The 23,453-nt window shown below is 38.7% G+C and overlaps 1 protein-coding gene across 2 annotated transcripts in view; it reads left to right on the top strand.

The window, feature by feature from the left end:
* sema3fb (sema domain, immunoglobulin domain (Ig), short basic domain, secreted, (semaphorin) 3Fb) overlaps positions 1 to 23,453 on the top strand; it is a 52,796-nt gene that overhangs the window by 14,612 nt on the left and 14,731 nt on the right. The window contains exons 3-9 of one of the 2 annotated variants that reach the window (XM_086086602.1): positions 15,481 to 15,641; positions 15,979 to 16,041; positions 17,214 to 17,333; positions 18,395 to 18,484; positions 19,736 to 19,829; positions 22,264 to 22,383; positions 22,499 to 22,638. In XM_086086602.1, coding sequence (XP_085942728.1) covers positions 15,481 to 15,641; positions 15,979 to 16,041; positions 17,214 to 17,333; positions 18,395 to 18,484; positions 19,736 to 19,829; positions 22,264 to 22,383; positions 22,499 to 22,638 — 788 coding nt within the window. The remainder of the gene's footprint in view (positions 1 to 15,480; positions 15,642 to 15,978; positions 16,042 to 17,213; positions 17,334 to 18,394; positions 18,485 to 19,735; positions 19,830 to 22,263; positions 22,384 to 22,498; positions 22,639 to 23,453) is intronic. The other variant, XM_086086603.1, reaches the window with a different exon arrangement.

Here is a 23,453-nt window from a genome sequence, read left to right as displayed (position 1 = left end):
ATTTTACCCCTTTCAAACAGTGTTCCTCTTAATTTATAACCTGATCCCTGCTGTGAATGCATCTGATTTTTACACGTCAAATAGTATTCCTGTCATTTAATCTTCATCATCTCATCTTATCTTACATAATACTACTGTTTGTTTACTCTGCTGGGTGCTTCCATGGGCTAATATTTTACTATTTTTATTTTTTTATTCACAGAGATCTTTAGTATCAGTATTAAGTTGATAAAATATTAGTGTAACATTGAGGCTGAAAAGTAATTATTTTTCCAATGGCATTTTTAATGCAATTGAGGAAGTGTCCCTTTTAAATTGTTACATCATTTAATCTGCAACTGATACTTAGAGTGATATAAATAGCAGGTAACTGTATATTGTTGCAAAGTTCTGACAAAATAAGTGACAGTTGTTTGTTTTTAATTTCAGTAATGAACAGACAAAATATTACACAGACCCTAAAAATGCGTGTTTGGATAAGTATTTGGTTGTTGCTTAAACTGATTGGGCTTTTTGCATTGGAGGAAGTGTGCATTGTAGGACCGCAGCCCTTCTCTTTTGTGGTCATCTATTTCTGGCATCCGTGTTGATTAATTAACTTTGTCAAGATAATCTAGCTGGTTTACCACAAACTCTGTTTTGACTTGCTGTCAATTAAAATGTTTTTGAGAAACATCATGCAATTGGGTGGTAGCTTTTGTTTACAGCCGTCTATTGCCTCCAGGATTGAAGGGGAAGTGAATAGTCAGCAGCAACCATGCACGCACAAGGCGTATGCTAGCATTCAAAACTGATTAATTTATTTTTGAAAAATGCCAACAACAGTCTTCTTAAAATTAAAACATTAGATTAAGCTAAAATATTGTATTTCGGAAATTTAGTATCAATGACCTGTTTGTCTCACCCACGTCCTTGGTTGTAAAATAAATGCCATTTAATAAGAGCACACAGTTATCAGGTGTTTTTTTTTTTCTTTGAATACACTCCCCATTAAGGATGTTGTATTGTCACTGTTTTGCCATTGCAACTCAAACCAAGCCTAAAATGTATCGTCTAACTACATATACAGAAGGAATACTCGTTAAAATCATTTATTGCCTTTTTGTAATTTTTGATTAACAAAAGATGTGTGATCTCTGGTTGTTATCAGAAATCTGTTGAAAAAAACTTTCTCAGGTCTGTAGCTTGTTATCCCCTGTTGGAATCGCTCATGCAGAGGTCACAGTGTGGGATATTCAACCTGTCAGTCAAATATCAAGTCTGACACGTGTGTCTTGCCGTTTTGAATTGAAAGTCAAGTGTGGAGAGGCTGACTGGTCATTAAAATTTTGATTTTGTCATACTTCAGTACATTTCCTCAGCTGTCAAACTGTCTACGTCGGTTACCCTGAGTGGTTGTCACCTCAGGCACAACTGAGATTAGACAAGTGTTTTCCTCTAGTTTAATGAGGAGAACAATGGTGATGGGAAACGCTAGATGGGTGGGGGATACAGATGGCATTGTTTTTGCTTCCCTAAATTATTTTACAGAATTACCTCTGGTAGGGGTGTGCAGTATTTAATTGGTAGACAGCTTAGAGTATGTTGCTTTTTTTAAATAGTTGGTGTAGTGTTCACACCAACAACAGTACAATCGCATGTTTCTGAACTGTGCACATCTGCAAAAATACCAAAAGAAAGAAAACTCCACCCTTGCGTGCAGTTAGATTGTTCTTTGCTCTAGAGTTGGGCATTAAAATAGGGCCCTCCCTGTTTTACAGTAGCCATTTAACAAACATTTGGTGGTTTGAAGGAAACAGAATGGTGTACTGACACATGTGTCTTCTCACATTCTTCTGCATACTTGTTTTCAAGGCTGTGTCCTCTCTAGGGCTTAGTATGTTCCATTAATATCTACTCATGTGTTACCTTCTTACTCCATTTTGTCTGATATTGATCAAACTTGAAAGTGGAGCCCTTAAGTGAATGCGTAAAGCTTGCTGGTGATTGACAGTTGCTATTTCAACTTGAGATTCAAGGTTACTTACATTACTTCTGTGGGAAGCAGAGCAGCAGGGCAAAGCAGTAAAAAGTGATGAAAAAGACTTGTTTTGTCTCTTAAGCTTTTGACTTGGCAGCGCAAGGTTGGTCTGAGACACGCAGTGTCCATCTATAAAGCAAAACAGCTCTAAAAAAACAAACACGTTAGGAACTGATTTAAGCATGAAACCAACTAATGCTGTCAGCAAAGCTAAAAATAACCTCACTGCAGCAGTAAAATGTTGTCAGAATGATGAAATGACCATTTTGATTTTGTGTCTCATCAAGACGGTGTATGATGCTGCAGTCTCGGGATAGACCGATTATCGGCTGGGCCATTATCTGCGCCAATAGTCAACATTTTGACAAATATCAGCGTCAGACGTTTTTAAAAATCTGACAGCCGATAATAAATGAAATTTAACCTGTGTTGACTTGAGGGAACTATTTATTAAAATTTTCTGTTAACTTCATAAGAGATGCTGCTGACCCTGGAAACGCAGACGTTTTTGTTGGAAATTACAACAAAAATAAGTGAAAATTTAACATTTTAGGTATTTTGAATTTTTCATTTACGTTTTGAAGATATGCTGGTGACCTTGGGAGCTTTTTTATTTTTATTTTTTATTTTTTTTATAAATACAAAGATATCTATCGTCTGAGATATATAAATAAAAAATCAACATCTTGCAAATATGAAAAGTTTTTCAATAAACAGACTTAAAGACATTTTGACAAAGTCAGGTTTGGAGTTGATATTTTCAAAAATTTGACACCAATATTTTCCTGTTTAGTAAAAGTGAATATCGGCTTCAAATATCCTTGACTACTAATAATTGTTATCTGTATCGGCCCTGAAAAAACGTATTGGTCTATCTATACTGTAGTTTCTCCAAACTAACTGTTGAAGTTGAGTTTGACTTTAAAAACTTTTTACACACATCCTAATAACTGAGTTGTTATTATATTTTCTCTATGTATTTTGACAGCTATGTTTCCATTTAACTTGTTGAAATACAGGGTGTCTACAAAATACTGTCAGATTTTAAACAGATATAACATGTACAAGCTGGTCTTCTAAATGAAGCCCTGTCAAAAGTCAAATCCATCATGTCGCTCACTTAGTTTTAAGATTGCATGTGTGTATTTGGATGGCAGCAATTTCATGTTCAAAATGGATCCCACTATTATGGAGAAATGCAGTTTGGTAGGAAATTGGAGAAGCCGTTCTTGATTTAGAAAGCATATTGCCTGAATTAGGAAAGACAATATGCGCTTATAGTGGGCTACGAAAATACCTTTTTTTCCCCCATTTATTTTTCCTTTCAGACATATTATTACAACATCCTTCAACATAGAATTTATTAGATCACAAAATCCGAAAGGAAAAAAAGGCTGACGGGTGAAGCCATGGCTTATTAAACCAGTCCCCAGTATTTAAGACGCATCAATCGTCAAGACCTTGATTGGCTTTTGAAGAAAAATAATACGGGTTGGTTTGGCGTCCAGTTGTCATCATTGCCAAAGCAAGCACTAAATGATCTGTAGCACATACTGTATATTGCCTTCTTTTTCTTCTCTTCTACCTGATAAATAATATGCTAAACAGACTGCTTTCATATAAAAAGCACTTAAATACAATTTACAATAATCAAACCTATATTGAACACCAATGGCTACTATGATAAGGGCTAAGAGTATTGCTTTCGGTAAGCAGCCCAATCTCTCCCTAAAGCTCTAAGAAACATTTCATGCGTATAGAATTACTTTGTTGTTACTTTGTTTTGTTACATTTGTATCCATTACATGACAATGTTAAACAATGTAAAGTTGTTTGTAAGCAATTTATGCGTGCGTATGTGTCCGTGTCTATATGTGTGCAATGGCATGCTATGCATATTAGCTGTACAGGGATGAGCCCAAGTACGCATGCCATTGCCCTGAAGAGCACACACACAAACACAATCCACAACACATCTCTTTCTCACTCACTCGGTCTTATTCTTACTCTATCCATCTCCTGCAGTTATCAGGCTGATTCTATCAGTCTGTTAGTTGCACAGAGATTAACAGTGACAAACTGGGATGAGTAAATCGGCTTGGCAAACTCACTGACCCGACATCACCACCATCCTCTTCCCACCCTCAACAACTATATCCATTGACTCCCTTCAACCACCTTACATAGGTACAGAGGGTTGCCTGCAAAACACAATTATTGTTTGAAAAATACTGCTAAACAAATTAGACTCACTCTTAAATCATATTGGTATTTTAATGTTTTAGTAAGTGTTTACCATCTTAAGGCAATGTGGTTAGGGAGTATTGGCATATATCAAGACATAGTGTTTAATTAATGTCTGCTTTTAGAATAACCCCATTAGTAGGGCTGGATTTACACTACAATTCAATTGTTGTTGTTGGGTTTTTTTTTGCTCTAAAGTGGCATGATTCAGTTATGCACAATGGAAAACTAAGTAAAAATCCTGAATGGAATCAACTATCCTCTGATCAGAAGGTCTTTTCCCAATGTGTAAAATCTGATACAGGCATGAGAAGGGTCGGATCAAGACATAGAGGCAAGCTAGGCGTTCAAAACATGCAGATTGATGACGTATAAGCCTACATGTGCGTCTACACAACCAAAAAACAAACAAATCAAACATCTGTAAATAAATCTAAATGACAGAAAAAGCTTGGACAATCAAATATCGTCTAAATATGGTACTGTAGAGGTGTGCCAATCATTAAATGGGCAAAATAATTACAGACGGAAGCAAGTGGAGCAGTGTCAAATTTACCCTTATTTACACTAAACCAGCGAGGAGAAGAGTCAGCCCAAGCCAACTAATCAGCAGGTGAATTTTAATATTTGTACTATCGCTTAATTCCATGCTGTCACTGCCTGGTGTTGATGATTTTGGAGCTTCAGTTCCCCGAATGCACAGACATATGAAAAAGTTTGGGCACCCCTAATCATTTTCAAGATTTTCTTTTATAAATTATTGGTTGTTCGGATCAGCACTTTCAGACAAATATATCATATAGCAGACGGTTACAGTGATACTTGAGAAGTGAAATGAAGTTTATTGGATTTACAGAAAGTGTGCAATAATTACTTAAACAAAATTAGGCGGGTGTATAAGTTTTACCGAACAACGAGTGATTTATTAAGGACCATTTTGAAAATGATTAGGGGTGCCCAGAATTTTTATGTGACTGTAAACACTATGGCTATGTTACTCTTGGAAACATACATGTAATTAAAAAACACACTTGATCAAAAGTGCCACTTGGATCTAGAGTGCAAATCCAACTTAATAGAGCTATTAAATGCCTCTGGTCAGGTGGGGACAACCCCTCCCATTAGATTGATTATTTACTTCTTTCAAGAACCAATTATCTTGTTCTGCCTCAGAAACAGGATAAGAGCTGAGAGTCTTAGAATGCCTTTAAAAACAACCGTGATTTAGGAACAGCAAGCTTATACCATCACAGTACATAGAATTAATGGCTTTTGCTTTGCTGTTTTTTGTTGTTGTTGTGACCTCAGCATAGGCAGCCTGCAGTGTTGTTGAACAGTGGCGTGTGTACACAAGAGGTTAATGCTGTGACCCTCAGGGTGATGCAGCCCAGTTTGGACTTCCCTTAGTTGAGTGTTCCAGAGAGGCAGTAGCAGCCAGAAACACAAAGCTGTTTGTAGAAGACTAATCACATTTATTTCAGATGAATGCCCGTTGAATAGAGACAGAAAGTGATGAGGCAAAACGTAGTGACTGTGCTGACATATACTTTGAAATTTGGGATTTGTCTTCTAATCCTACTTCCTGTCTGGGTAAGTCTGGATATCCGAGGCACATGCAAACTCAACTGTCTCCCATTGTTGTGAACATTGAGTTAACAAAGAGCTTTCCCAAATTTTTTTTGCTTACTTTGTTTTGGTTTAGAATGAGATACCAATGTAGCAGGACTAACTAACCTTTTCATTCTGGTTACAACCCAGTTGTTTAGAGAGAGCAGAAGACCGCTCCACTGTATAACAATTAGAAGAATATATATTTTAACTCCTGCGACTTATATATTCTAATGAGCTGTAAGAGAAACTACACATTTAGTAGAACTAAAAACTTGAATAAGAGCATATTCGGCGCGTGTTTACATGGCCTTACAAAACCCGAATATTGCCAAAATGTGGGTTTTAAAAGGGTTATTGCCTGCATGTAAACGTAGTCACTGTCAAGTGCGCTGGGCAGTAGGAGATGGAAGTGGGCCAGTACTAGTAAGATGTGAGGGTTGTGACTTGAAGGGGGATATAATTGTTGTTCACCATTTGTGTACCGTAGATAATTCTCAAGTTGCCTAAATTAAGTGGTCAATTATGAACTTTTTTTTTCTTTTTTGGAAGTTTGCACTTTAGTGGCGCTTTGTCTGGCTTTTTCTAGTGATGGTTGTTGGCTGGATAACGTTGATGTGAGCTAGCTGTGTGGCCTAGTGAGTTAATTACTACTGAACCAAGTTGTAAACAAAACACAAGTATTGGTCTTGCTGCAACACTGTTGCATTTGGAAATTAATGGGAGCGTAGCACTCTGCTTCTCCGAACATTCACACTCTCATTTTTGTGCAGTTTTGTACCCAAAATTATAACTAAAGTTAGCTTGCGTAGCATTGTCAAAAGCACAGTAGCAGAAAAAGAAATAATGAACACTTCGTTGAGCCCCCAAGTTCTCATGTAATGGAAACATTATCCATTAAACCAGTAAATGGGTTGAGCTTTAGTCGTAACCCACGGGACATATTTGTACTCTACAGCCTCCTATGTTCAGCTTTCAGCTGCAGAAAGTGGATAAACAATGAACCTGAAAGCTACACTGCGCTGCTAACTAGTACACAGTCAATAACACTGAATAAATATGGGTTAGTCATATTATAGGCTACATATTGTGTAATGTACAGTATACATACATATACTGGTACTCAAAAAAAAAAAAAAAAGATACTTGTATTTTTTGGGGTTGTGATTTTTCTTTGATATATATATATACACAGTCTTAGTTTTGTCTCGGTCTCAACCTTCAAAAGTCTTGGTCTCAACTCGGTCTAGAATTCCAAAAGTGCTTGTCTTGCTTCGGTCTCAATACTCTATAGTCTGAATAATGTCTTGGTCTCGGTTGGTGTGGTCTTGACTATAACACTACCCTAAAGGAACATATAAAAACCCAACCCCTTCAAAGAAAGGATCCTGTTCTCATCAGCACCTCTCTGGACCAACTATCACTTGATCAATAATAAAAGATGATTCACTCTACATTCCTTTTAATACTACCAACTTATTATTATTGTACTACTTGTGCTCCCGCTAAGAACAGAAGGATCTGTCTTGAGGTGGCACCTCACAGGGTGGGGGAGCAGCATGAGCATAGTGGTTGGAAGAAACCTGGACCAGAGCCACAATGGCTGCTGTCACAATCTGTCCTGCTTTCCTGTCATTTTCATGAAGGGGCTGGAACAACAGAACTCCCACATTGTGACCCCACACTGCTTCAACAAATAAGGCATGCATAGCTATGCAGCATGGCAGTGGGCGCCACATCCAAAGGTTGCTGTATCCTGTGTTTTAAATCTTCCACTGACTTGTCAGGATGCACCTGAGGCAGCAATTGTCTCATATTTGGAGCCCCCTCATTTAGCTAAAATTGGTAGTTATATCAAAGAAAGAACAATTGGGTTCTTCTTGTAACTAATTGTTTAACTGCTGATTTTACTTTAAAACAACAGACTTTTATCAAAATGACGACAATGACAACAAAAAACTCCACCGGCCTCTACTGGCTTTTATGGCTTTTATTTGCCATGGAAATTAATCCCCCCAAATTGACATTTTTAATAGCTTTTTAGTATTTTTTATAGTTTTGTTTTTGATTACGTGTTAAGTATTTTTCAAGTTACAACATTCCCCCAGTGACTGATTTCAAGAAGAGATTGTGGCAACATTCCACACTGGGAAAGAGGGGTTTCCATCTTCATTACAGCAAAACTGTCCTAAAGTCATCTGTGTCTATTTCCGAGATGCCGGGCTGGGATGTGGAGTGTGACTTTCTCTTGAGTGTGTCCAGAATGTGGGGATTATTTTTTGACAAGAGTCAAAGGGACCTTCCAAGATAAACTATATTGCTCATTTGGGCAGCGCTTAAGTTCTTCATGTCTTCTCACAGTCCCTCTGCTATCATTCCTTACTTTGTCTCTTTCTGGTACACAAAATTCTTTGATGCAGTGTCAGATGTACTGTATGGTTACTATAGTATCAGTATTAAAATTAATTTACCATGCAAACTGTAGTGAGAAAATCTGAACATATGAATGTGGATGGACAGTACCGGTGATTTATGGTTTATTGGGTGCCGTAATTCATGGTCTAAAAGCATGTGAATCTCTGCCGATCTGAAACCCATTGGTTTGGAATTATTAGAAGGCCTGAGAGGATTCAAACTCGTGTTCATTGAGACAGTCACATTTTGTCAATCAGTGTCCTTCAGCACTGTCTATTCGCTGTCATTCTGAGTAGGCTATTCTGTAATGCCACTTTACCTCAGGCAATCCCTGTTTCCTGATTCCACTCAGGCTGAGGAGAGATAACCCTGACCCGGAGCTAATCCCAGATTAAACCAGAACATAAAGCACTGCCACTGCTTCCCAGTGAACTGTGATCTGATCATGTCTCCTGGCTCAGGCTACAGTAACCCCGCTGACCAGCATTCATGAGAACCAGCTTGTGCTGGGAATTCTATTATTTGGATCAATCAAGAAAATAGTGTACATTATTAGACATAGTCAAGCAATCAGTTGTTGGCAGATTCTCATGCAATTCATAACACAAATTGAGTGGAAGATGATGATGGCTGGAAGAATTGCCATGTGAAATGGGACATGGCCATTATATACGGAGCTGGAGACGGTTAATAAAACCATCAGTTAAAACACAAGCCTGCTTGTGCAGATGTGTGCTATTAAAGGAAAAGTCTCTTGGGGTGGTCGCCTTCCCTGCAAGTTCTCTGCATTCCACATCCACATAACTCTCAAATAGTCACAGGGGAGACCCCGAGATTCTGAATCTGAATCTAACAATTAATTAATAAAGATGTTATCGTTGTCAGTCAAACCAGATGATCTCATCTGAAGAATCAGCAGGCTTTAGCGAGTGTTGCTTGGGCATGTGCATGTGTGTGCACATGAACAGTAAAAAATATTTGGCCCTTCCTGATGCATGATTCTTTGTCATATTTAGTATGAATGTTTCAGATCATCAAAGCAATGTTTATATCTCACATTTCTAAGTAAATATAAGACAAAAACAAACAAACTGAAAAAGTATTTGCCCCTGAGTCATGATATATACGTTTTGTAAACCCCTTTGGAATGCCGTAGATTTTTAATTTATGTTACTTTTCTTAAGAATAATAGAGCAAGCATTGACCAAAAGTGCTTAAAAAAAATATGCCCAGATAACCATCCGGGCCAGGTGCCCTGCCATTAGGCATACTGTCTGTACACTGTACAGACACCGTACAGCTAAAAAAAACAACAACAACAAATAAGAAATGCCGTAGATTTTTGTCTAAATAAATCAGAAGTAAAGCGAGAAACTGTCAAAACTCTCCATTCAATAGCTGACACTTGGAACAGTAAGTCACAGAAGGCAAAAAAATAATCATAACCAGGGATATTAATTGATAAAAATTTAGTGATTCTGATTTCATTATTGATGAGGGCTTAATTGGTCATGCCTGGTGACTGAGACACAATGTTGACATAATAGAAGAGCTAAGGTGTGTTACTGTCTTGGACACTTCATTAATGTAGAAACTGAGCTAACGCAATACCCGACATCAAAATAAAGATATCAACGATAGAAGGATGTCCTGTGGTAACGATATGTGCAGGGTTTTATAAATACTAGGAACCACAACTAAATTACAACTTTAGGAGTGTAGTGCTCTATTTGCTAAATGTAATTTACTGATGACACAATTGTCTCAATAATTGTAGTGGTTGGATACTGCACTGATTTCTGAGAATTAGATTACTGTACACAAATTGGCATTTTCATGCCATTTTGTTTCGGTGCTTTTACAACATACTTGAAAACTGAGCCACATATCACCAGGTCCTCCTGAACCCATACTCTTTCACCCATTTTTGCCTGTCTGTCAGCATTCAGGGCTTGGCAGGCAATGGCGGCGTTTAGGTGATGGTAGCCAGAAGCCCTCTGATAAGGCCATCTTTTCGCATGAGAGCTCATCAGAGCTGACAGCGAATACAAATTGGTGCCATTAGCAAAGGAGTGACAGGGGATTGGCGAGGGATGGGGCTTACGGTGAATCCTAATTATAGAGCGGGTGAGTACCCCGGGTCGGCACGAGAGCGTCAGGACAGCAAGGGGTATGGTGGTAACGAGGTGCTTTTGGTGATAAACAAGAAGTGTCATCCCTCAAATGGACACACAGCTTAACAGTGCAATTCAGGACCATATGGGTCAGGAGTAGTAGTTATTGAAGAGGGTTAGTGATATGTTAGCGCTCGTATAGCTTACCCATTATGAAGTTTCATATGTAACTAAGAGACATGAGGTTACACCATGTGAAAGAGCTCACAGTAACATAATCTAAACAGGCCATAGTAAAGTAGCTTGACTTTGTTGTGTTTCTTTAACAACTTATGCTATTGATAGGTGCTAAAAATACACATATATATTTTTTATTATTTTAGACATAATACATATTAACTCAGGACCTGAGTGTGGCCAAACCATAAACATTTCAACTGTACAAGGAGGGTGATGAAAATATCAGCAAGCTGCTGAGAACACATCATTAACAAATCCTATTTTCCTGTCATGACTGGTGTGGTGGCTCATCTCAGGATGTTTTGCTATTTGTTGTGTGTTATTTGATGAATGTCTCCTATCTGATGTGACACATTGGCTTTAATTATTCTCCAGTCATGAGTGTCACGAAGCTGCAGAAAACAGGTGTTGTGATTAGATGCTGTTCCTTTTCATTTACTAGCAAACGTAACCTCAAACACAGAAATTGCATACTTTAACGATGGTGTCATCTCCTTTATTGCCTTTGAAGTGTCCAATTGACACAAAGCTAAACAACCTATGTCTGGCACAAGCACACATAGTGCAGAAGGATGTGTTTAGTATGGTGTGGGAACATACTGTGGCTTCACTGATTAGATTTCAAATTTTGTGACGAAAAGCAGCCACATCCAGTGGCTACACACTGAATACAAAAGCGTGTTAACTAATCTTCCTGATGGTGTGTTCACTGATAGCCATTATACTGTATTAGGTATTTCCTTATCTTGCCAATACTGGGTATCACTGTGAGAAGCTTGAGCTGAATAGATAACGGGGGAAACCACAACTCCTTAAGATATAAGCTGCTGGACAGGAACCAATTTTGACTGTCTACAATCATGGCCATGTCAGGGACGGTGCTACACCGGGGCCCTAACCCTGTCATAAATCGGTGTAGCCCCAGTTAAGCCTCTCCAGCATTTTCAAGAGCCAAGGCAGATCTTCTTTGGGTAAAAATTAAAATGTTAGAACTATACACAGCTCGGCTTGTACCAGTTAGGAAGTAGCAACATGCTACATGCTACAAGGGCTTTTTGAGACGATAGATTTGTTATCCTGTTTTTCCCCACTCTTTAACACTGACAATATTTTGGGGGAAATCCTGACTCCCTTTGATGTGTGAGAACACAACACTGTTCCCACCCCTCTTAATCACCCTAATTATTGCTCCTGCCCTTCTACAATCCTATCTAACACTCCTTTAACTGTTGGAAATGGCCTCAGGACACAGCTTAGGTAGACCAACATGCGTGAGATGTTCTAGGACGTCAGCTTAAGACTTGAGCAAGTGATTGCTCCACACTTGGTATCACTCATCATTGTTCCCTCCAGTCCGTATCAAAGCAACAGACCGCTTACTTTTGATATCCCTCATCATGAAACTCTAGTTGTTCCATATCAGCCTTCACGAAGAAAATACATTGCTCGGTCATAGGCAGTGGTGTGTGATTTTATTTCCGTATTTGAAACCTGATCACTCTGTTCTAGACTACCCATATCACTGTCTTGTAGAGAATGTGAGATGCTTGGCTGCATGCCTGCCCCACCCTCCATACACTTGTGTGTTTTGCTCCTATTTTCTTTAGCTGAACTTAAAAAAAATACCACTTTTTCTATGTACACATACACAGAAGGACTATATCACTTTATTGTTCACATATCTGTTTAAATCTGCGTAAGCAAGCACTTCTCCTTTTCCAAAATAATCCATCTACATGAGATAGATGTGGGATATCAAGATGCTGATTGGATAGCATGATTGTTGTTACACAGGTGTGCCATACAGGCTGTACATTTAAAGATAATTACAATACAGAATTCTAGAGAGAATCCACTACTTCTCTAATCAACCAATCGGTTGCACTTCTTTTTAAAGATATATATTCTTTTTACTTTTACATAATGACCCATTTCTTATTTGCAGCATTTGACTTAAACCCACTACATATTCAAGACTCATCTTTCTAAACTGTCGCCTTTGCGTCTAGAGATGGTGTGTGAAAGAACTCTTGTCTGTGTTCAGCAGACAGAGCAATTTAGATTTTTTTTTTTTACCTGAGGACAGAGCTCATGTTCCTATCTGCTATCTGCCCACCTGCACACCACACAAGCACCAGTGTACAGGTGCATGACTTAAAGTCAAGATGTTACTGAGTGCAAGTATCTTATTCCCTCCCTGGTTTACTTTCACTATTAATGGCACTATTGCTAGTCCACAGAGTGGTTTGGTCCTTTCCTGAGTCAAAGCCGCCCTTGTAGACCCAACAAAGTTAACCAAAACGTACACACAGAATGAAGTCAAGATGACAACATATTCAAAACCATATTTATTCACACTCACACACTTCACAAAGAATTGTACGTGCAAACCATCTACCTGTTCTAACCAGCTCTTATCCAAAAGCATGTTTTGAACACCCTTCATCATCGACATATACGTGCATCTCAAATTTACTGTATAAGGGACGTGACACTCCCCTGATACGGTACTGGTCTAGTAACCTGTGTGTACATGTTGCTGAAGGGAAGTGTTATCAAAACAAAATGATCTTGAGGAGTACATCTGAGGTAACAGTTTTGGGTCCGCCCTTTACTAGACTCATCACTTTTCATATACACGTCATCCGTTTTTAGTATGTATGCATTTTCAAAAATGTCCTCTTTTAGACCAGTTTTCTAATGTCCACCCATTAGGTTCCAAAGTAATACTGTCATGTACACAAAGTGTAACAAAACAACACTGGCTTTATTAATATTTTATTTTAAAATGTTTTGTATTAATAGACCCTTTATGAAAGTATCCAAAGCCACTTTTAAATCCTTGTCAAACAAGGCATGACAAGTCCAGTACTGCTTTCTGCTGGTTAAAATTACAGTCCTGACTTTACTGCATAAAAATAAATGATGTCAGTGTTTATGTTTATAGAGCAGTAGAGTGACATCTAATCGCAAGTGGTCACTAGAGGCACAAGTTTAGTCATACTCCGATGCCAGGCGTGAGCTAACGTGTCCACTTGTAATCGGATCACCTGGGAGGCACATTAATGTCAGGTCCGAACATTGCCAGAGACTTAACTTAAGCTCCAAGTTATTCAATGTAATGAAAGAGTAAAGTTTCCCTCACACGCTCAGCTTTTCTCAACTGCGCCATCACCTCATACAGTAGGTGTTTAATTCCTGTAGCTATTGACTGGATTTATGAAATAGAGGACAATCTTGACATACTATCCAGTAAATTTAGAACACAACATATATTGTATCAATCAGATGATCATGAGCTTGGGTTACACGTTTGTTCTGTATGGTGTACAGGGAGTTTTTGCTATGTACTCCCCAGCTAACAGAAGATCACATCCAGCTACAAAAAATATAATGAAGAGTTGCTGAAAACCTGCTTCAGGAAGGACTTTGACTGGGATGGGTGTGCATGCGCAATATGTGTCTGGCCATTTTGTTCGTGTTATACACACAGAGACAAACAAACACGGCAGCTCAACTGGGTGTGTGGGGAGTCGTCATTCAACTTAAGTCTCCAACACAAATAATCACAGGGTCAGGCCACATGTTGTAGTTCCGCTGCACACAGCTTTGACAGCTGTCCATCTCTTGGCTGACGTAAACATTTCCTTGGTGGGCACTCCTATCAAGTTAAACCTCCCAAATATAGCAATTTTAAAATGTTTGCTAAAGTGCAGTGGTCTTTATTTTCAGACCTAATGGAGTTGAAATGAATGTTTCCCAATTTCAAGCTTGTAATGCAAAATACATAATAAGTCTTTCAAAACTTGTGAAAGTCATAGTTGAGAAGATCATAGCTTTTAATAAACTTAATTGTGTACAGTATACGTTACCTACCACTACGCTTGTAGCATCTCTGATGCATCCCATGATTCAAGAAAATAACTGACACATAATCCTCTGGTTTCCTTCCAGCACATTTTGGCGTTTAAATCAAGAAAACTGGATTCTGGGTATCCTCAAAATGTCATCCTGTCTTGTCTGTAGAATGGAACCGAAACAGAAGTAGGAATGTCCCCCAGTTGACGAGGGACGTGTATTTCTGTCCAAAACTATGCAAACCCTAACCACTAATGCCTCTCCCCTATTGATTGTAGAGGGTGTGTTTGCCCATGGTGTGGCATGGCCTCCCTGCTTTGCTTGTAGGAGGTTGCTGAACCCAGAAGACCGTATCAAACAAACACTCCAGCAACTAGCTGTTGGAAAATTGGGTTACTCTTGACATGAGAGGACGTGTTTAATTGCATTGTGTTACCAAATGCACACTCCAAGCTGACCTTCACAAAAGATTGTTCAATAGAAATGAAGACGTCTAAACCCACCATCAAAACTGTATGCACGTGACGTTTACATGGGCTTTCCAGTAAATGAACACAATATGATGTGTAACTGTTGAGCTATGATTTATCCACGTCCCTTTCATGAGCAGTGAATCTCTGGTCTTAAACTTGATCCTCTCCTCCTCGCATAATGGCTGTGTCATGCCTCTGATGCTACCTCTAAAGATGGCATATTTGTGGGTCAGCTTCAACTCTCCATTGCACGTTATTACCTTCCCACACACACAAAAATGAGTATAACGAGCCATTGAAAACCTTTGATGAAAGACTTTCCAGATCTTCTAATCTACACAGGTGGTATTAAGCCATCAACACCTTGTGACAGTCTCTCAGTAGCACTTCTTCCTGTGTGGGGTTAAGTTACATCATTGCTCATAACTCCAAACGGATAAATAGGAGAGTCGCAAAAAACGTTGAGTTGCACAAAGTCAGAGTATAATGCTTTTGTTCCTCTATACAGAGCTGAGATCTACTGGTACTGCTCATCATTTTGCCTACCTCCTCAACACATCTGACTACCGGATCTTGCGGATGGACGAGGATTATGACCGCATGTACATTGGTAGCAAGGATCACATCCTGTCTCTGGATCTCCATGACATCAACAAGGATCCTCATATTGTAAGAACTGCTTTTCGCGCACACATTCCCACCCTTATATTCGCCGTTACACTGAAATGAAGTGGTGTTACTTCAACTCTTACTGCTGCCCTCAGAGCAAAATATTCTGCTCCAGTACACCAGCAGAAGCTGTTTGGGTTAGCTCAAATCCACTTTTCCTGGCATTCACTTTTCCTGTTGTATAGTGAGTTATTAAAAGGTTTTTATTGGGTTAGGACAATTCCTGTAGGACTAATATTAGCCTTGGTGGACGTCCATTGCAAATTTAGACTGAAATGCCCATAAATACAAGTGGTGTGTAACTGCTTGCAAATATTAACTGTCTTCCTGCTCATAGATCCACTGGCCAGTGTCTGAACGAAGAAAGATGGAATGCCTCGTAAGTGGGAAAGACGCCAATGTAAGTATCCCTCTTGACAGCAAACCTGTAGTCCCAGCACAAGTCATTAGATTTACATTATATCCACAGCCTTTTTTATATATGCATTTAGTTGAAAGTTTGCAATTGCCCCAAATATAATTTTATACATTTGGCTGTAATTCTCAACTCATACTTATTCAATCTCAACAGCTGCAGCTGTAACAAAGTGCTGTGCAAAAAAACAATACCAATAATACAATCACAAATAGCCAATCAAAATACACCATTGTTCACTTCACATTGGTACTTTGTATACAGGAGGTGCAGAGTTGTATTCCCTCTTGTTGCACATGGGGTTTGACGCGTGAAACAACACACGCCTCCAGTAAAAGTCACGGCCAAAAACACAAAACGGTCCAAAATAGGTCCACACAGCATACTATGAACATAAAAGGAATACTTGACTCATTGAGCCATTTTCAGCAGTAAAAAGTTAATATTTTGTCCAGAATGAATTTGATAACTTAATTATTTTTCATGTAGAATTAATACCTTTAAAAATAATGTTTCCACTTGCTGTCAACTGAAAATGACACCTCACCCGTGGTGAGGAAACGGACAGTCATAGCTCAGTTTGCTGACCAAAGCCACAAAACAGGTGAGCCATGATTATTTTTAATTATTTTTTTAAGGTATTAAGTGTATGCAAAAAAATAATGTAGTTATCAAATTCATTCTGGACAAAATACTAACTTTTTACTGCTGAAAATGGCTCAATGAGTCAAGTATCTCTTTAAATGACAAAAATAGTGCAAAAGGACAGAGGTGCCCTTTCACTTTAGTAATATGATGAAGAACATTAAAATGACGCACAACTTGGGCTATGGAGACACTAGAGACAATAAATCGTCTCACCTGTTTTCTGAGTTTGGTCATATAACATTTGCAAGCTGAGCCGTGATGGGCTGTTACCTGACCCCTGAGCAACTATGATGTTGTTTTCTGTCAACAGCAAGTGGCAAAATGGCTGCCTCCTGAGAAGGATGACAATGTTGGATTTTGCTGCTTAATTCATATTCCACAAACCCAATATTAATCAGTGCTTAGATTAGTGGGGGTGCATTTAACGTATTGTTGTAAAGAATTTTTGGGGGGTTGACTTCCTCTTTGATATATACGACACAATTGTGGTCTGTTCTTAATCTCTTCAGGAAGAATGTGCCAACTTCATCCGTCTAATTGAGCCATGGAATAGGACACAGCTGTATGTCTGTGGGACAGGCGCTTACAATCCAGTTTGTACCTTTGTCAATCGGGGGCGTAAATCTCAGGTAAGAATTTACTCGTCCAAGTTAAAAAACAAAACAAACATTCTGCACTCATCGTGGGCAGTTTGTTTTTCTTTTATATATTTATATACTCTCTACCCACATCGTGCTAGGGTACTTATATTATAGCTAATTTTTTTCCAACACTATTAAGCCTGATTTTGGTACCAGTAAGCGGGCACGACAGATTTACTCACACCCAGCTGCTGTCCCAAATGAGCTGTTAAAGCCACTCTGTTTAGCCTCAGCCTTTAATGGTGTACCACTTGAATTTCCTAAACCAAGCCAAGAATCATAACCTCCCTGTTCCTTTGCATTAAAACCTCACTCTTGTTTAAGTATTGTACTTGTTTCCCAATGATGACCATGGGAATTCAATAAAAAGGACATATTGGATGCAATTGACTACTGGACTCTATCCCCTGAGATTCGATTAGAACCTGTGCAGAGAACGTGCAGCAGCAAGTGTTGCTTTTATGAGTTCCTTATCGCATCTGGTTTCTATTCTACCTTTTAACAAAGGTTTTCCATCTTTTCGGTCACCAATCTATCAATCTTTTCACCACACCATGCAGAACTTCTGGCAAACTCCACTATGGGAGAACTTGTGTAAAATAATTGGAAGTGGGAGCTTCCATTAACGTGTGTGTCACTGAAAAGTTCCTGGTTTTGTCCGTTAAAGAGAAGGTTGTTTTCCTTGTCAAGTTGTACACATATTTCGGCATTACCGTGAGCATAATTTTCAGCCAAATGAGGAATTCAAATATTATCACAACATTGCCAAGATGCACATAAGAAAACTTTGTTCTCAATATTTGTTGTCATTCTTTATTTATTATTATTTGTTCATTCGTTTGTTTGTTTTTCCAAATTTCTATACAGGCTGTGCCTTGTAATTAAGAAACAATTGCAAACAAATCTTCAAACGTATCCTTTTGTAATGCAAATCTATACCGGTAGTTGCCATTTATTAAACTGAAAGCCTCAAAACTTTTTCGAAGTTCCCCATCCCTTTCCATTTTAGTGGCATAACACCCAGACTGTGTTGCTATCTCCTGTTTTAGACGTCCATGTATCTACAGATGGCCCAGGCCAGAGGAAGGGCAAACCGTGCAGCTGAACCCAACACTGTGCATGAGACACTTGGACTAAAGGTGTGATGTCGGCCCTGTTTGCACCGCAGGCCTGCATACTACTTTGGATCATAATCACAAGCTGCATGTGCCATTTCTTTGTTCCTGGCCATCACGTGTTCAACTTTTCAACCCCTAGCATGCGTTTTGACTATTTTGTGCACTTTGTTTTATTTGTGTTCTAATTTTAACATATATTTCTTATGCTAACCTCATGATTTCATTCCTATCCATACTATGTAGCCATCGATTCCTTCTCCCACATGCCCCTCAACCTTCAACAGGAATATTGTGCAGTCTCTTCCACAGAGGCAGCAGGTTTCGTCAGCATCTTACGCTCTCCCACAGCAGGCTGTATTAGCCAAGAGCAAACACCAGTCATCTGTAGCCATAACTGGCTGTGCAGCTAAGGAAATAAAAGAGCTGCATATTTGAACATCTTCTCCAAGCACTTTAAATAATTGACCAGTGGCTTGAGTGAAAAGGTTTTCTTGTTATATTATTTGTAGGAGATTGTAGCATATACTGTACAGCATGATGGTAAAAATAATTAGAGCATGTGTCCTTGTAGAACCCCCTTTTTTTTTTATGTCAACATGTGGCATGATTAAGAGAGAGCTTCCAGCATGCTCTTGTTTGCACGAGTGGTGATTTTAATCAAATTTGAGTTGGAATATGTAGAGGGGTGTGCGGGATTAGTGAGTTTAGCATGGTGCCGCAGTCGTTCCTCCACTTTGGTACTGATGGACCATGACAGACATCTCCGTCCCTACAGTGAATTGAAATGAGGATTGGACGTGATTTGCTGGTCTTCGAGGCGAAGCCATATGACATGCCATTGCATGCCTCTGATTCAATTATTCCCACTCATAAATGTCTAATAATGGCTTTACAGTGCTGGCATGCTGGGATGTAGTGGGCATCCATCAAGCAACCGCTATCTTGGTCTTGTTTTTACTGTGCTGGATTACAGGTGTCAAGCATAGACCTGTATCTGAGGCATATTTGGCATAGTCTCCATTGTGCTGAGAAAAGCAGCACATAGCACATTCTTCTGCATTACAGTAGCTTTAAGATGGATTTGAAATTCCTCCTTCGCCCCGCATTGCTTTTTTTTTTGTGTGAATGCACACTCATTATTCTAATACACCATCCCCCACCAGGTCCCACCGGAGTTAGAGGGCGCCTCATTTTCCCTACACAAGGGAATCACTGTGACAAGATCAAAAGTGCTGAATTTATTGCCATCTCCTTCTGATTTTTCAATTGCAGGAAGACATTTTCCATTTGGAGCCTGGCAAAGTGGAGTCTGGGAAAGGAAAGTGCTCCTACGACCCCAAGCTCAACAGTGTTTCAGCTTTAATTAGTGAGTGGCTATGATACTATTATCGTTATCATTATTATTCATTATCATTATATAGTATTATATACTAGTGTTTCATTTGTTTAAAGGTCTGGTGCATTAGTATATTATTATTATTATTATTATTATTATTATTAGGGATGTTCGATACCACTTTTTTTTTTCAGTCCGATACCGATACGACACTCACATCTTGAGTAGTCACCAAAACCGATACCAAATACAGATACCAATACTACATAACATTCCCCCCCAAAATGACAGCTAATTTTAAAGAAAGACCTATATATTCCAGTATAGTATTTTTCCTTAAGAAAAAAAAAATAAAAAATTGAAATTAATGGCAAATTTCTAGTTCCTGATCATAAAACACAAGAGGGCGGCCGATACTGGTACCAATACCTTAAAATAAGGTTGGTACCTGGTATCGGTACTCACCCATCCCTTATTATTATTATTAGTAGTAGTAGTAGTAGTAGTAGTAGTAGTAGTAGTAGTAGTAGTATTATATAAAATACAGTTGACCTCTCATACTCGCGGTTCGGCACCCGTGGATTTGCAAAACAAATTCTCCAATTTTTTCTCTCTTCACTATTATACATTTTTTCGGTGTCTTTTTTGTGTGGGTTTTATCCAGGATTTTTTTTCTCCATATCCTAAGCCAAGACTGTACAATCATTATTCATATCAGTGACAAAGTGTCCACCTTCAGTGATACCCACCTCCTGCGCATGCATCAATTTTGAAGATATCCCTGTATTAATCAATGAGAAATGATCAATGATCAAAGCTCAATATTACACAAAAGTGTGTGGCGGATCGGTGGGATATCCGGGATCTATACCTTATAATGCAATCAAAATGGAAAGTACCTTTACCTACCTGGATCTGCACTAAAATATTTTGGGTTTTACATTGGCCAATGCCCTACCGCTCCTAAAAGTATTGATGCTAAAATGACATATAGTCTGTTGTTGTTCCATCCACAAAGGTGGTCCAAGGTCATATCCAGACCTCATACTTGACATGTAAGGGGTAAATGGCTGTCGCAGTTTTCTTTCGTGACTGCCAACTGAGCTGCATTTCATCTAAGATGGATTTAGAGCTCATTTTCACTAGTTTTGTTCTATTCATTTTTTTCTTTTTTTCCTTTCGGACACATTATTACAGGTTACATCGATCACATAATATCACATTTGCAACATTGACATCCGAAAGAAGGGCTGACGGGTAGAAACCATGGCTTAGTTGGCATCATACAAGAGGTAATGTTTTCAAGCTGAGAGCCAAGGAATTGAGTCTAGTTAGCTGTTCGCCACATTACACATTAGATCATCCGTCAACGTTTAAAAATACATTGTGTCGCAGAGAACTGGGACATTGAATGTAAAGCGGGGCAGAGATCTTTGTTTCCTCTGCACCACCTCCTGCTGTCGCACCTGCTCTCCATTGGGGCCCACACAGCAGCTGGAGGACAATCACCTTGCATTCCCGTGGCATAATAAGGCTGCCGTATACAGTACAACCATCTGTCCGCACACATGCATGTGCTTATATTTTATGTCTTAATAATGGTTAAAGGCTTGTTGAAGAGGTTTCTAATTAACTGTTTCTACAAGTAATGGTTTAACTGTCATATATGTTCTTAATTAATTGTTATGGGTTTTCCAAAAAGTACCTTGTAAGCCGGTAATAGGATACACATGTACGTACGCACACACACTAAAACTGCCTATAATGCAATCAAAATGGAAAGAAAGAAACAGTGGAATATTAAATATACTTCTGTAAATGCTCCAACACATTAAATATTTTATGTTGTGAAATTAATTTGCAACAGTATGTCCTACTTACCCACCGCAATTGAAAGAAAAACAATGCGCTTTTGCCTTACTTTACTTTGAGTTTCTTACCTCTTGTAGTGACCTCATCTAAGGCATACTACTTAAAGTGAACATTCCGTATTTTATGGTAATTTTCAGTGGCTCTGAAGTATCAGTCACACCAGTCAGAAAATGCATTAGAAGAAAGAAACATACACTAAGTAAGTCGCTAGAATATAATTACATTTTTGAGGGAAATTTATTTTACAAAATAAATAAATAGTATAAATAGTAAATCCATGTTGTGGCGAATGCCGTATGCTAAAGAAGGTGGCAGTAATGCACCAAAAGTACTTGTTTGCTACGAGAGCACGATTTAGGGGAACTGGGATTTTGGGTGCAAGTCCGAGCCGCGCAGCCAGCTAGACTATGAAAAGAAGTGTGATTTATAGTCTAAAAAATATTCTAATTATATGCTTGACTTGTCATTTGTTGTTGTCCGCAATCTTTGTGTAAATATCCATTCAAAAAATATATTACTGTAAAATATTTATACTGTACATTTTGTGCCAAATGTGATGACATTTTACTAAACTGAATTATTTATTTTTCAGATGGTGAACTGTATGCTGGAGTCTATGTCGACTTCATGGGAACGGACTCAGCCATTTTCCGGACTTTGGGGTCAAAGACAGCCATGCGAACCGATCAGTACAACTCCAGATGGTTGAATGGTAAATGTCTTACTTCTTCGAGACATTACCATTAAATCGACAACTCTTCCCTCAGCAAGTGATAAGCAGGAAATGCATTCAGTGTATAAAATATGTCAGCCTCTTCTACCCACAGATCCTACTTTCGTCCATGTGCACCTCATCCCTGACAGCGCAGAAAGAAATGACGACAAGCTGTATTTCTTCTTCCGGGAGACATCGTCTGAGATGGGCCACAGTCCTTCCACCCAATCCCGCATTGGACGCATCTGTCTGGTGTGTACACTATGCAGTGTGTTTGTTTGGGGGTGTAAACATAATGAAGAAAACCAGCATCTATATGAAAACAGTCCCAAGAGTCGCCCACCGTGTTGAAGTGTTTATGTGCTCAACTCGTATTTGGCCAACACTGATGTGCTGGAATCCACATGTGTCTTTAACCTTCCTGTCTACAATGCATCCCTCTGTCTGTTAGGCTGGCCTTTGCCCTCTCACCTTTTGACCTAACGATCTTTTCGGTCTGATCGTCCTACAGCACTTTCAGTGTAAAAACAAAAACAAAAAACAGTTAAAAGTAACAGAGTTATGATTCATTAGTGTATTTTTTCCAAAAAAGTCTGCATGCTTAACAAAATACTAAGTGAACGGACTAAATGGACTCTACAACATCCTTTTTATGGTGCCTTTTGTCCCATTATTGGGAGATGGGGTTTTGTCATTCCTACTTCATCACGCATATGGACATTCTTTCTGCAACCCTCTGGCCTTCTAAACTGCACTCCATCTGCAGCCTATACAATAATTATTCATACAATTATATGATGAAAATGTCAAAAAGTGTAATCCCTTAAAATTGACTGAGGACATTTTATCTCACTCACGCTATATGTTAGGGATGTCCAAACTTTTTCATCCAAGCGCTATATACAGAAACCTCGAAAGCTGCAAAAGCCGCTTTTATTTTTATTTTTACCGGTCACTTTAATTTAATTTAACATGCCAAAAGTAGTTAATCAAGCAATTGTAAAGTTTGTACATGCTAGTTATTTTAAAAATTTACATAGTAAAATGTGATAACTCAAGGCAAATAA

The sequence above is a fragment of the Leptonotus elevatus genome, chromosome 10, assembly GCF_054856555.1.
Source record: "Leptonotus elevatus isolate MCC_2025b chromosome 10, RoL_Lele_1.0, whole genome shotgun sequence".
Lineage (NCBI taxonomy): Eukaryota > Metazoa > Chordata > Actinopteri > Syngnathiformes > Syngnathidae > Leptonotus > Leptonotus elevatus.
Note: the sequence above shows the minus strand (reverse complement) of the source record. Positions and strands in the feature narration are given on the sequence as shown.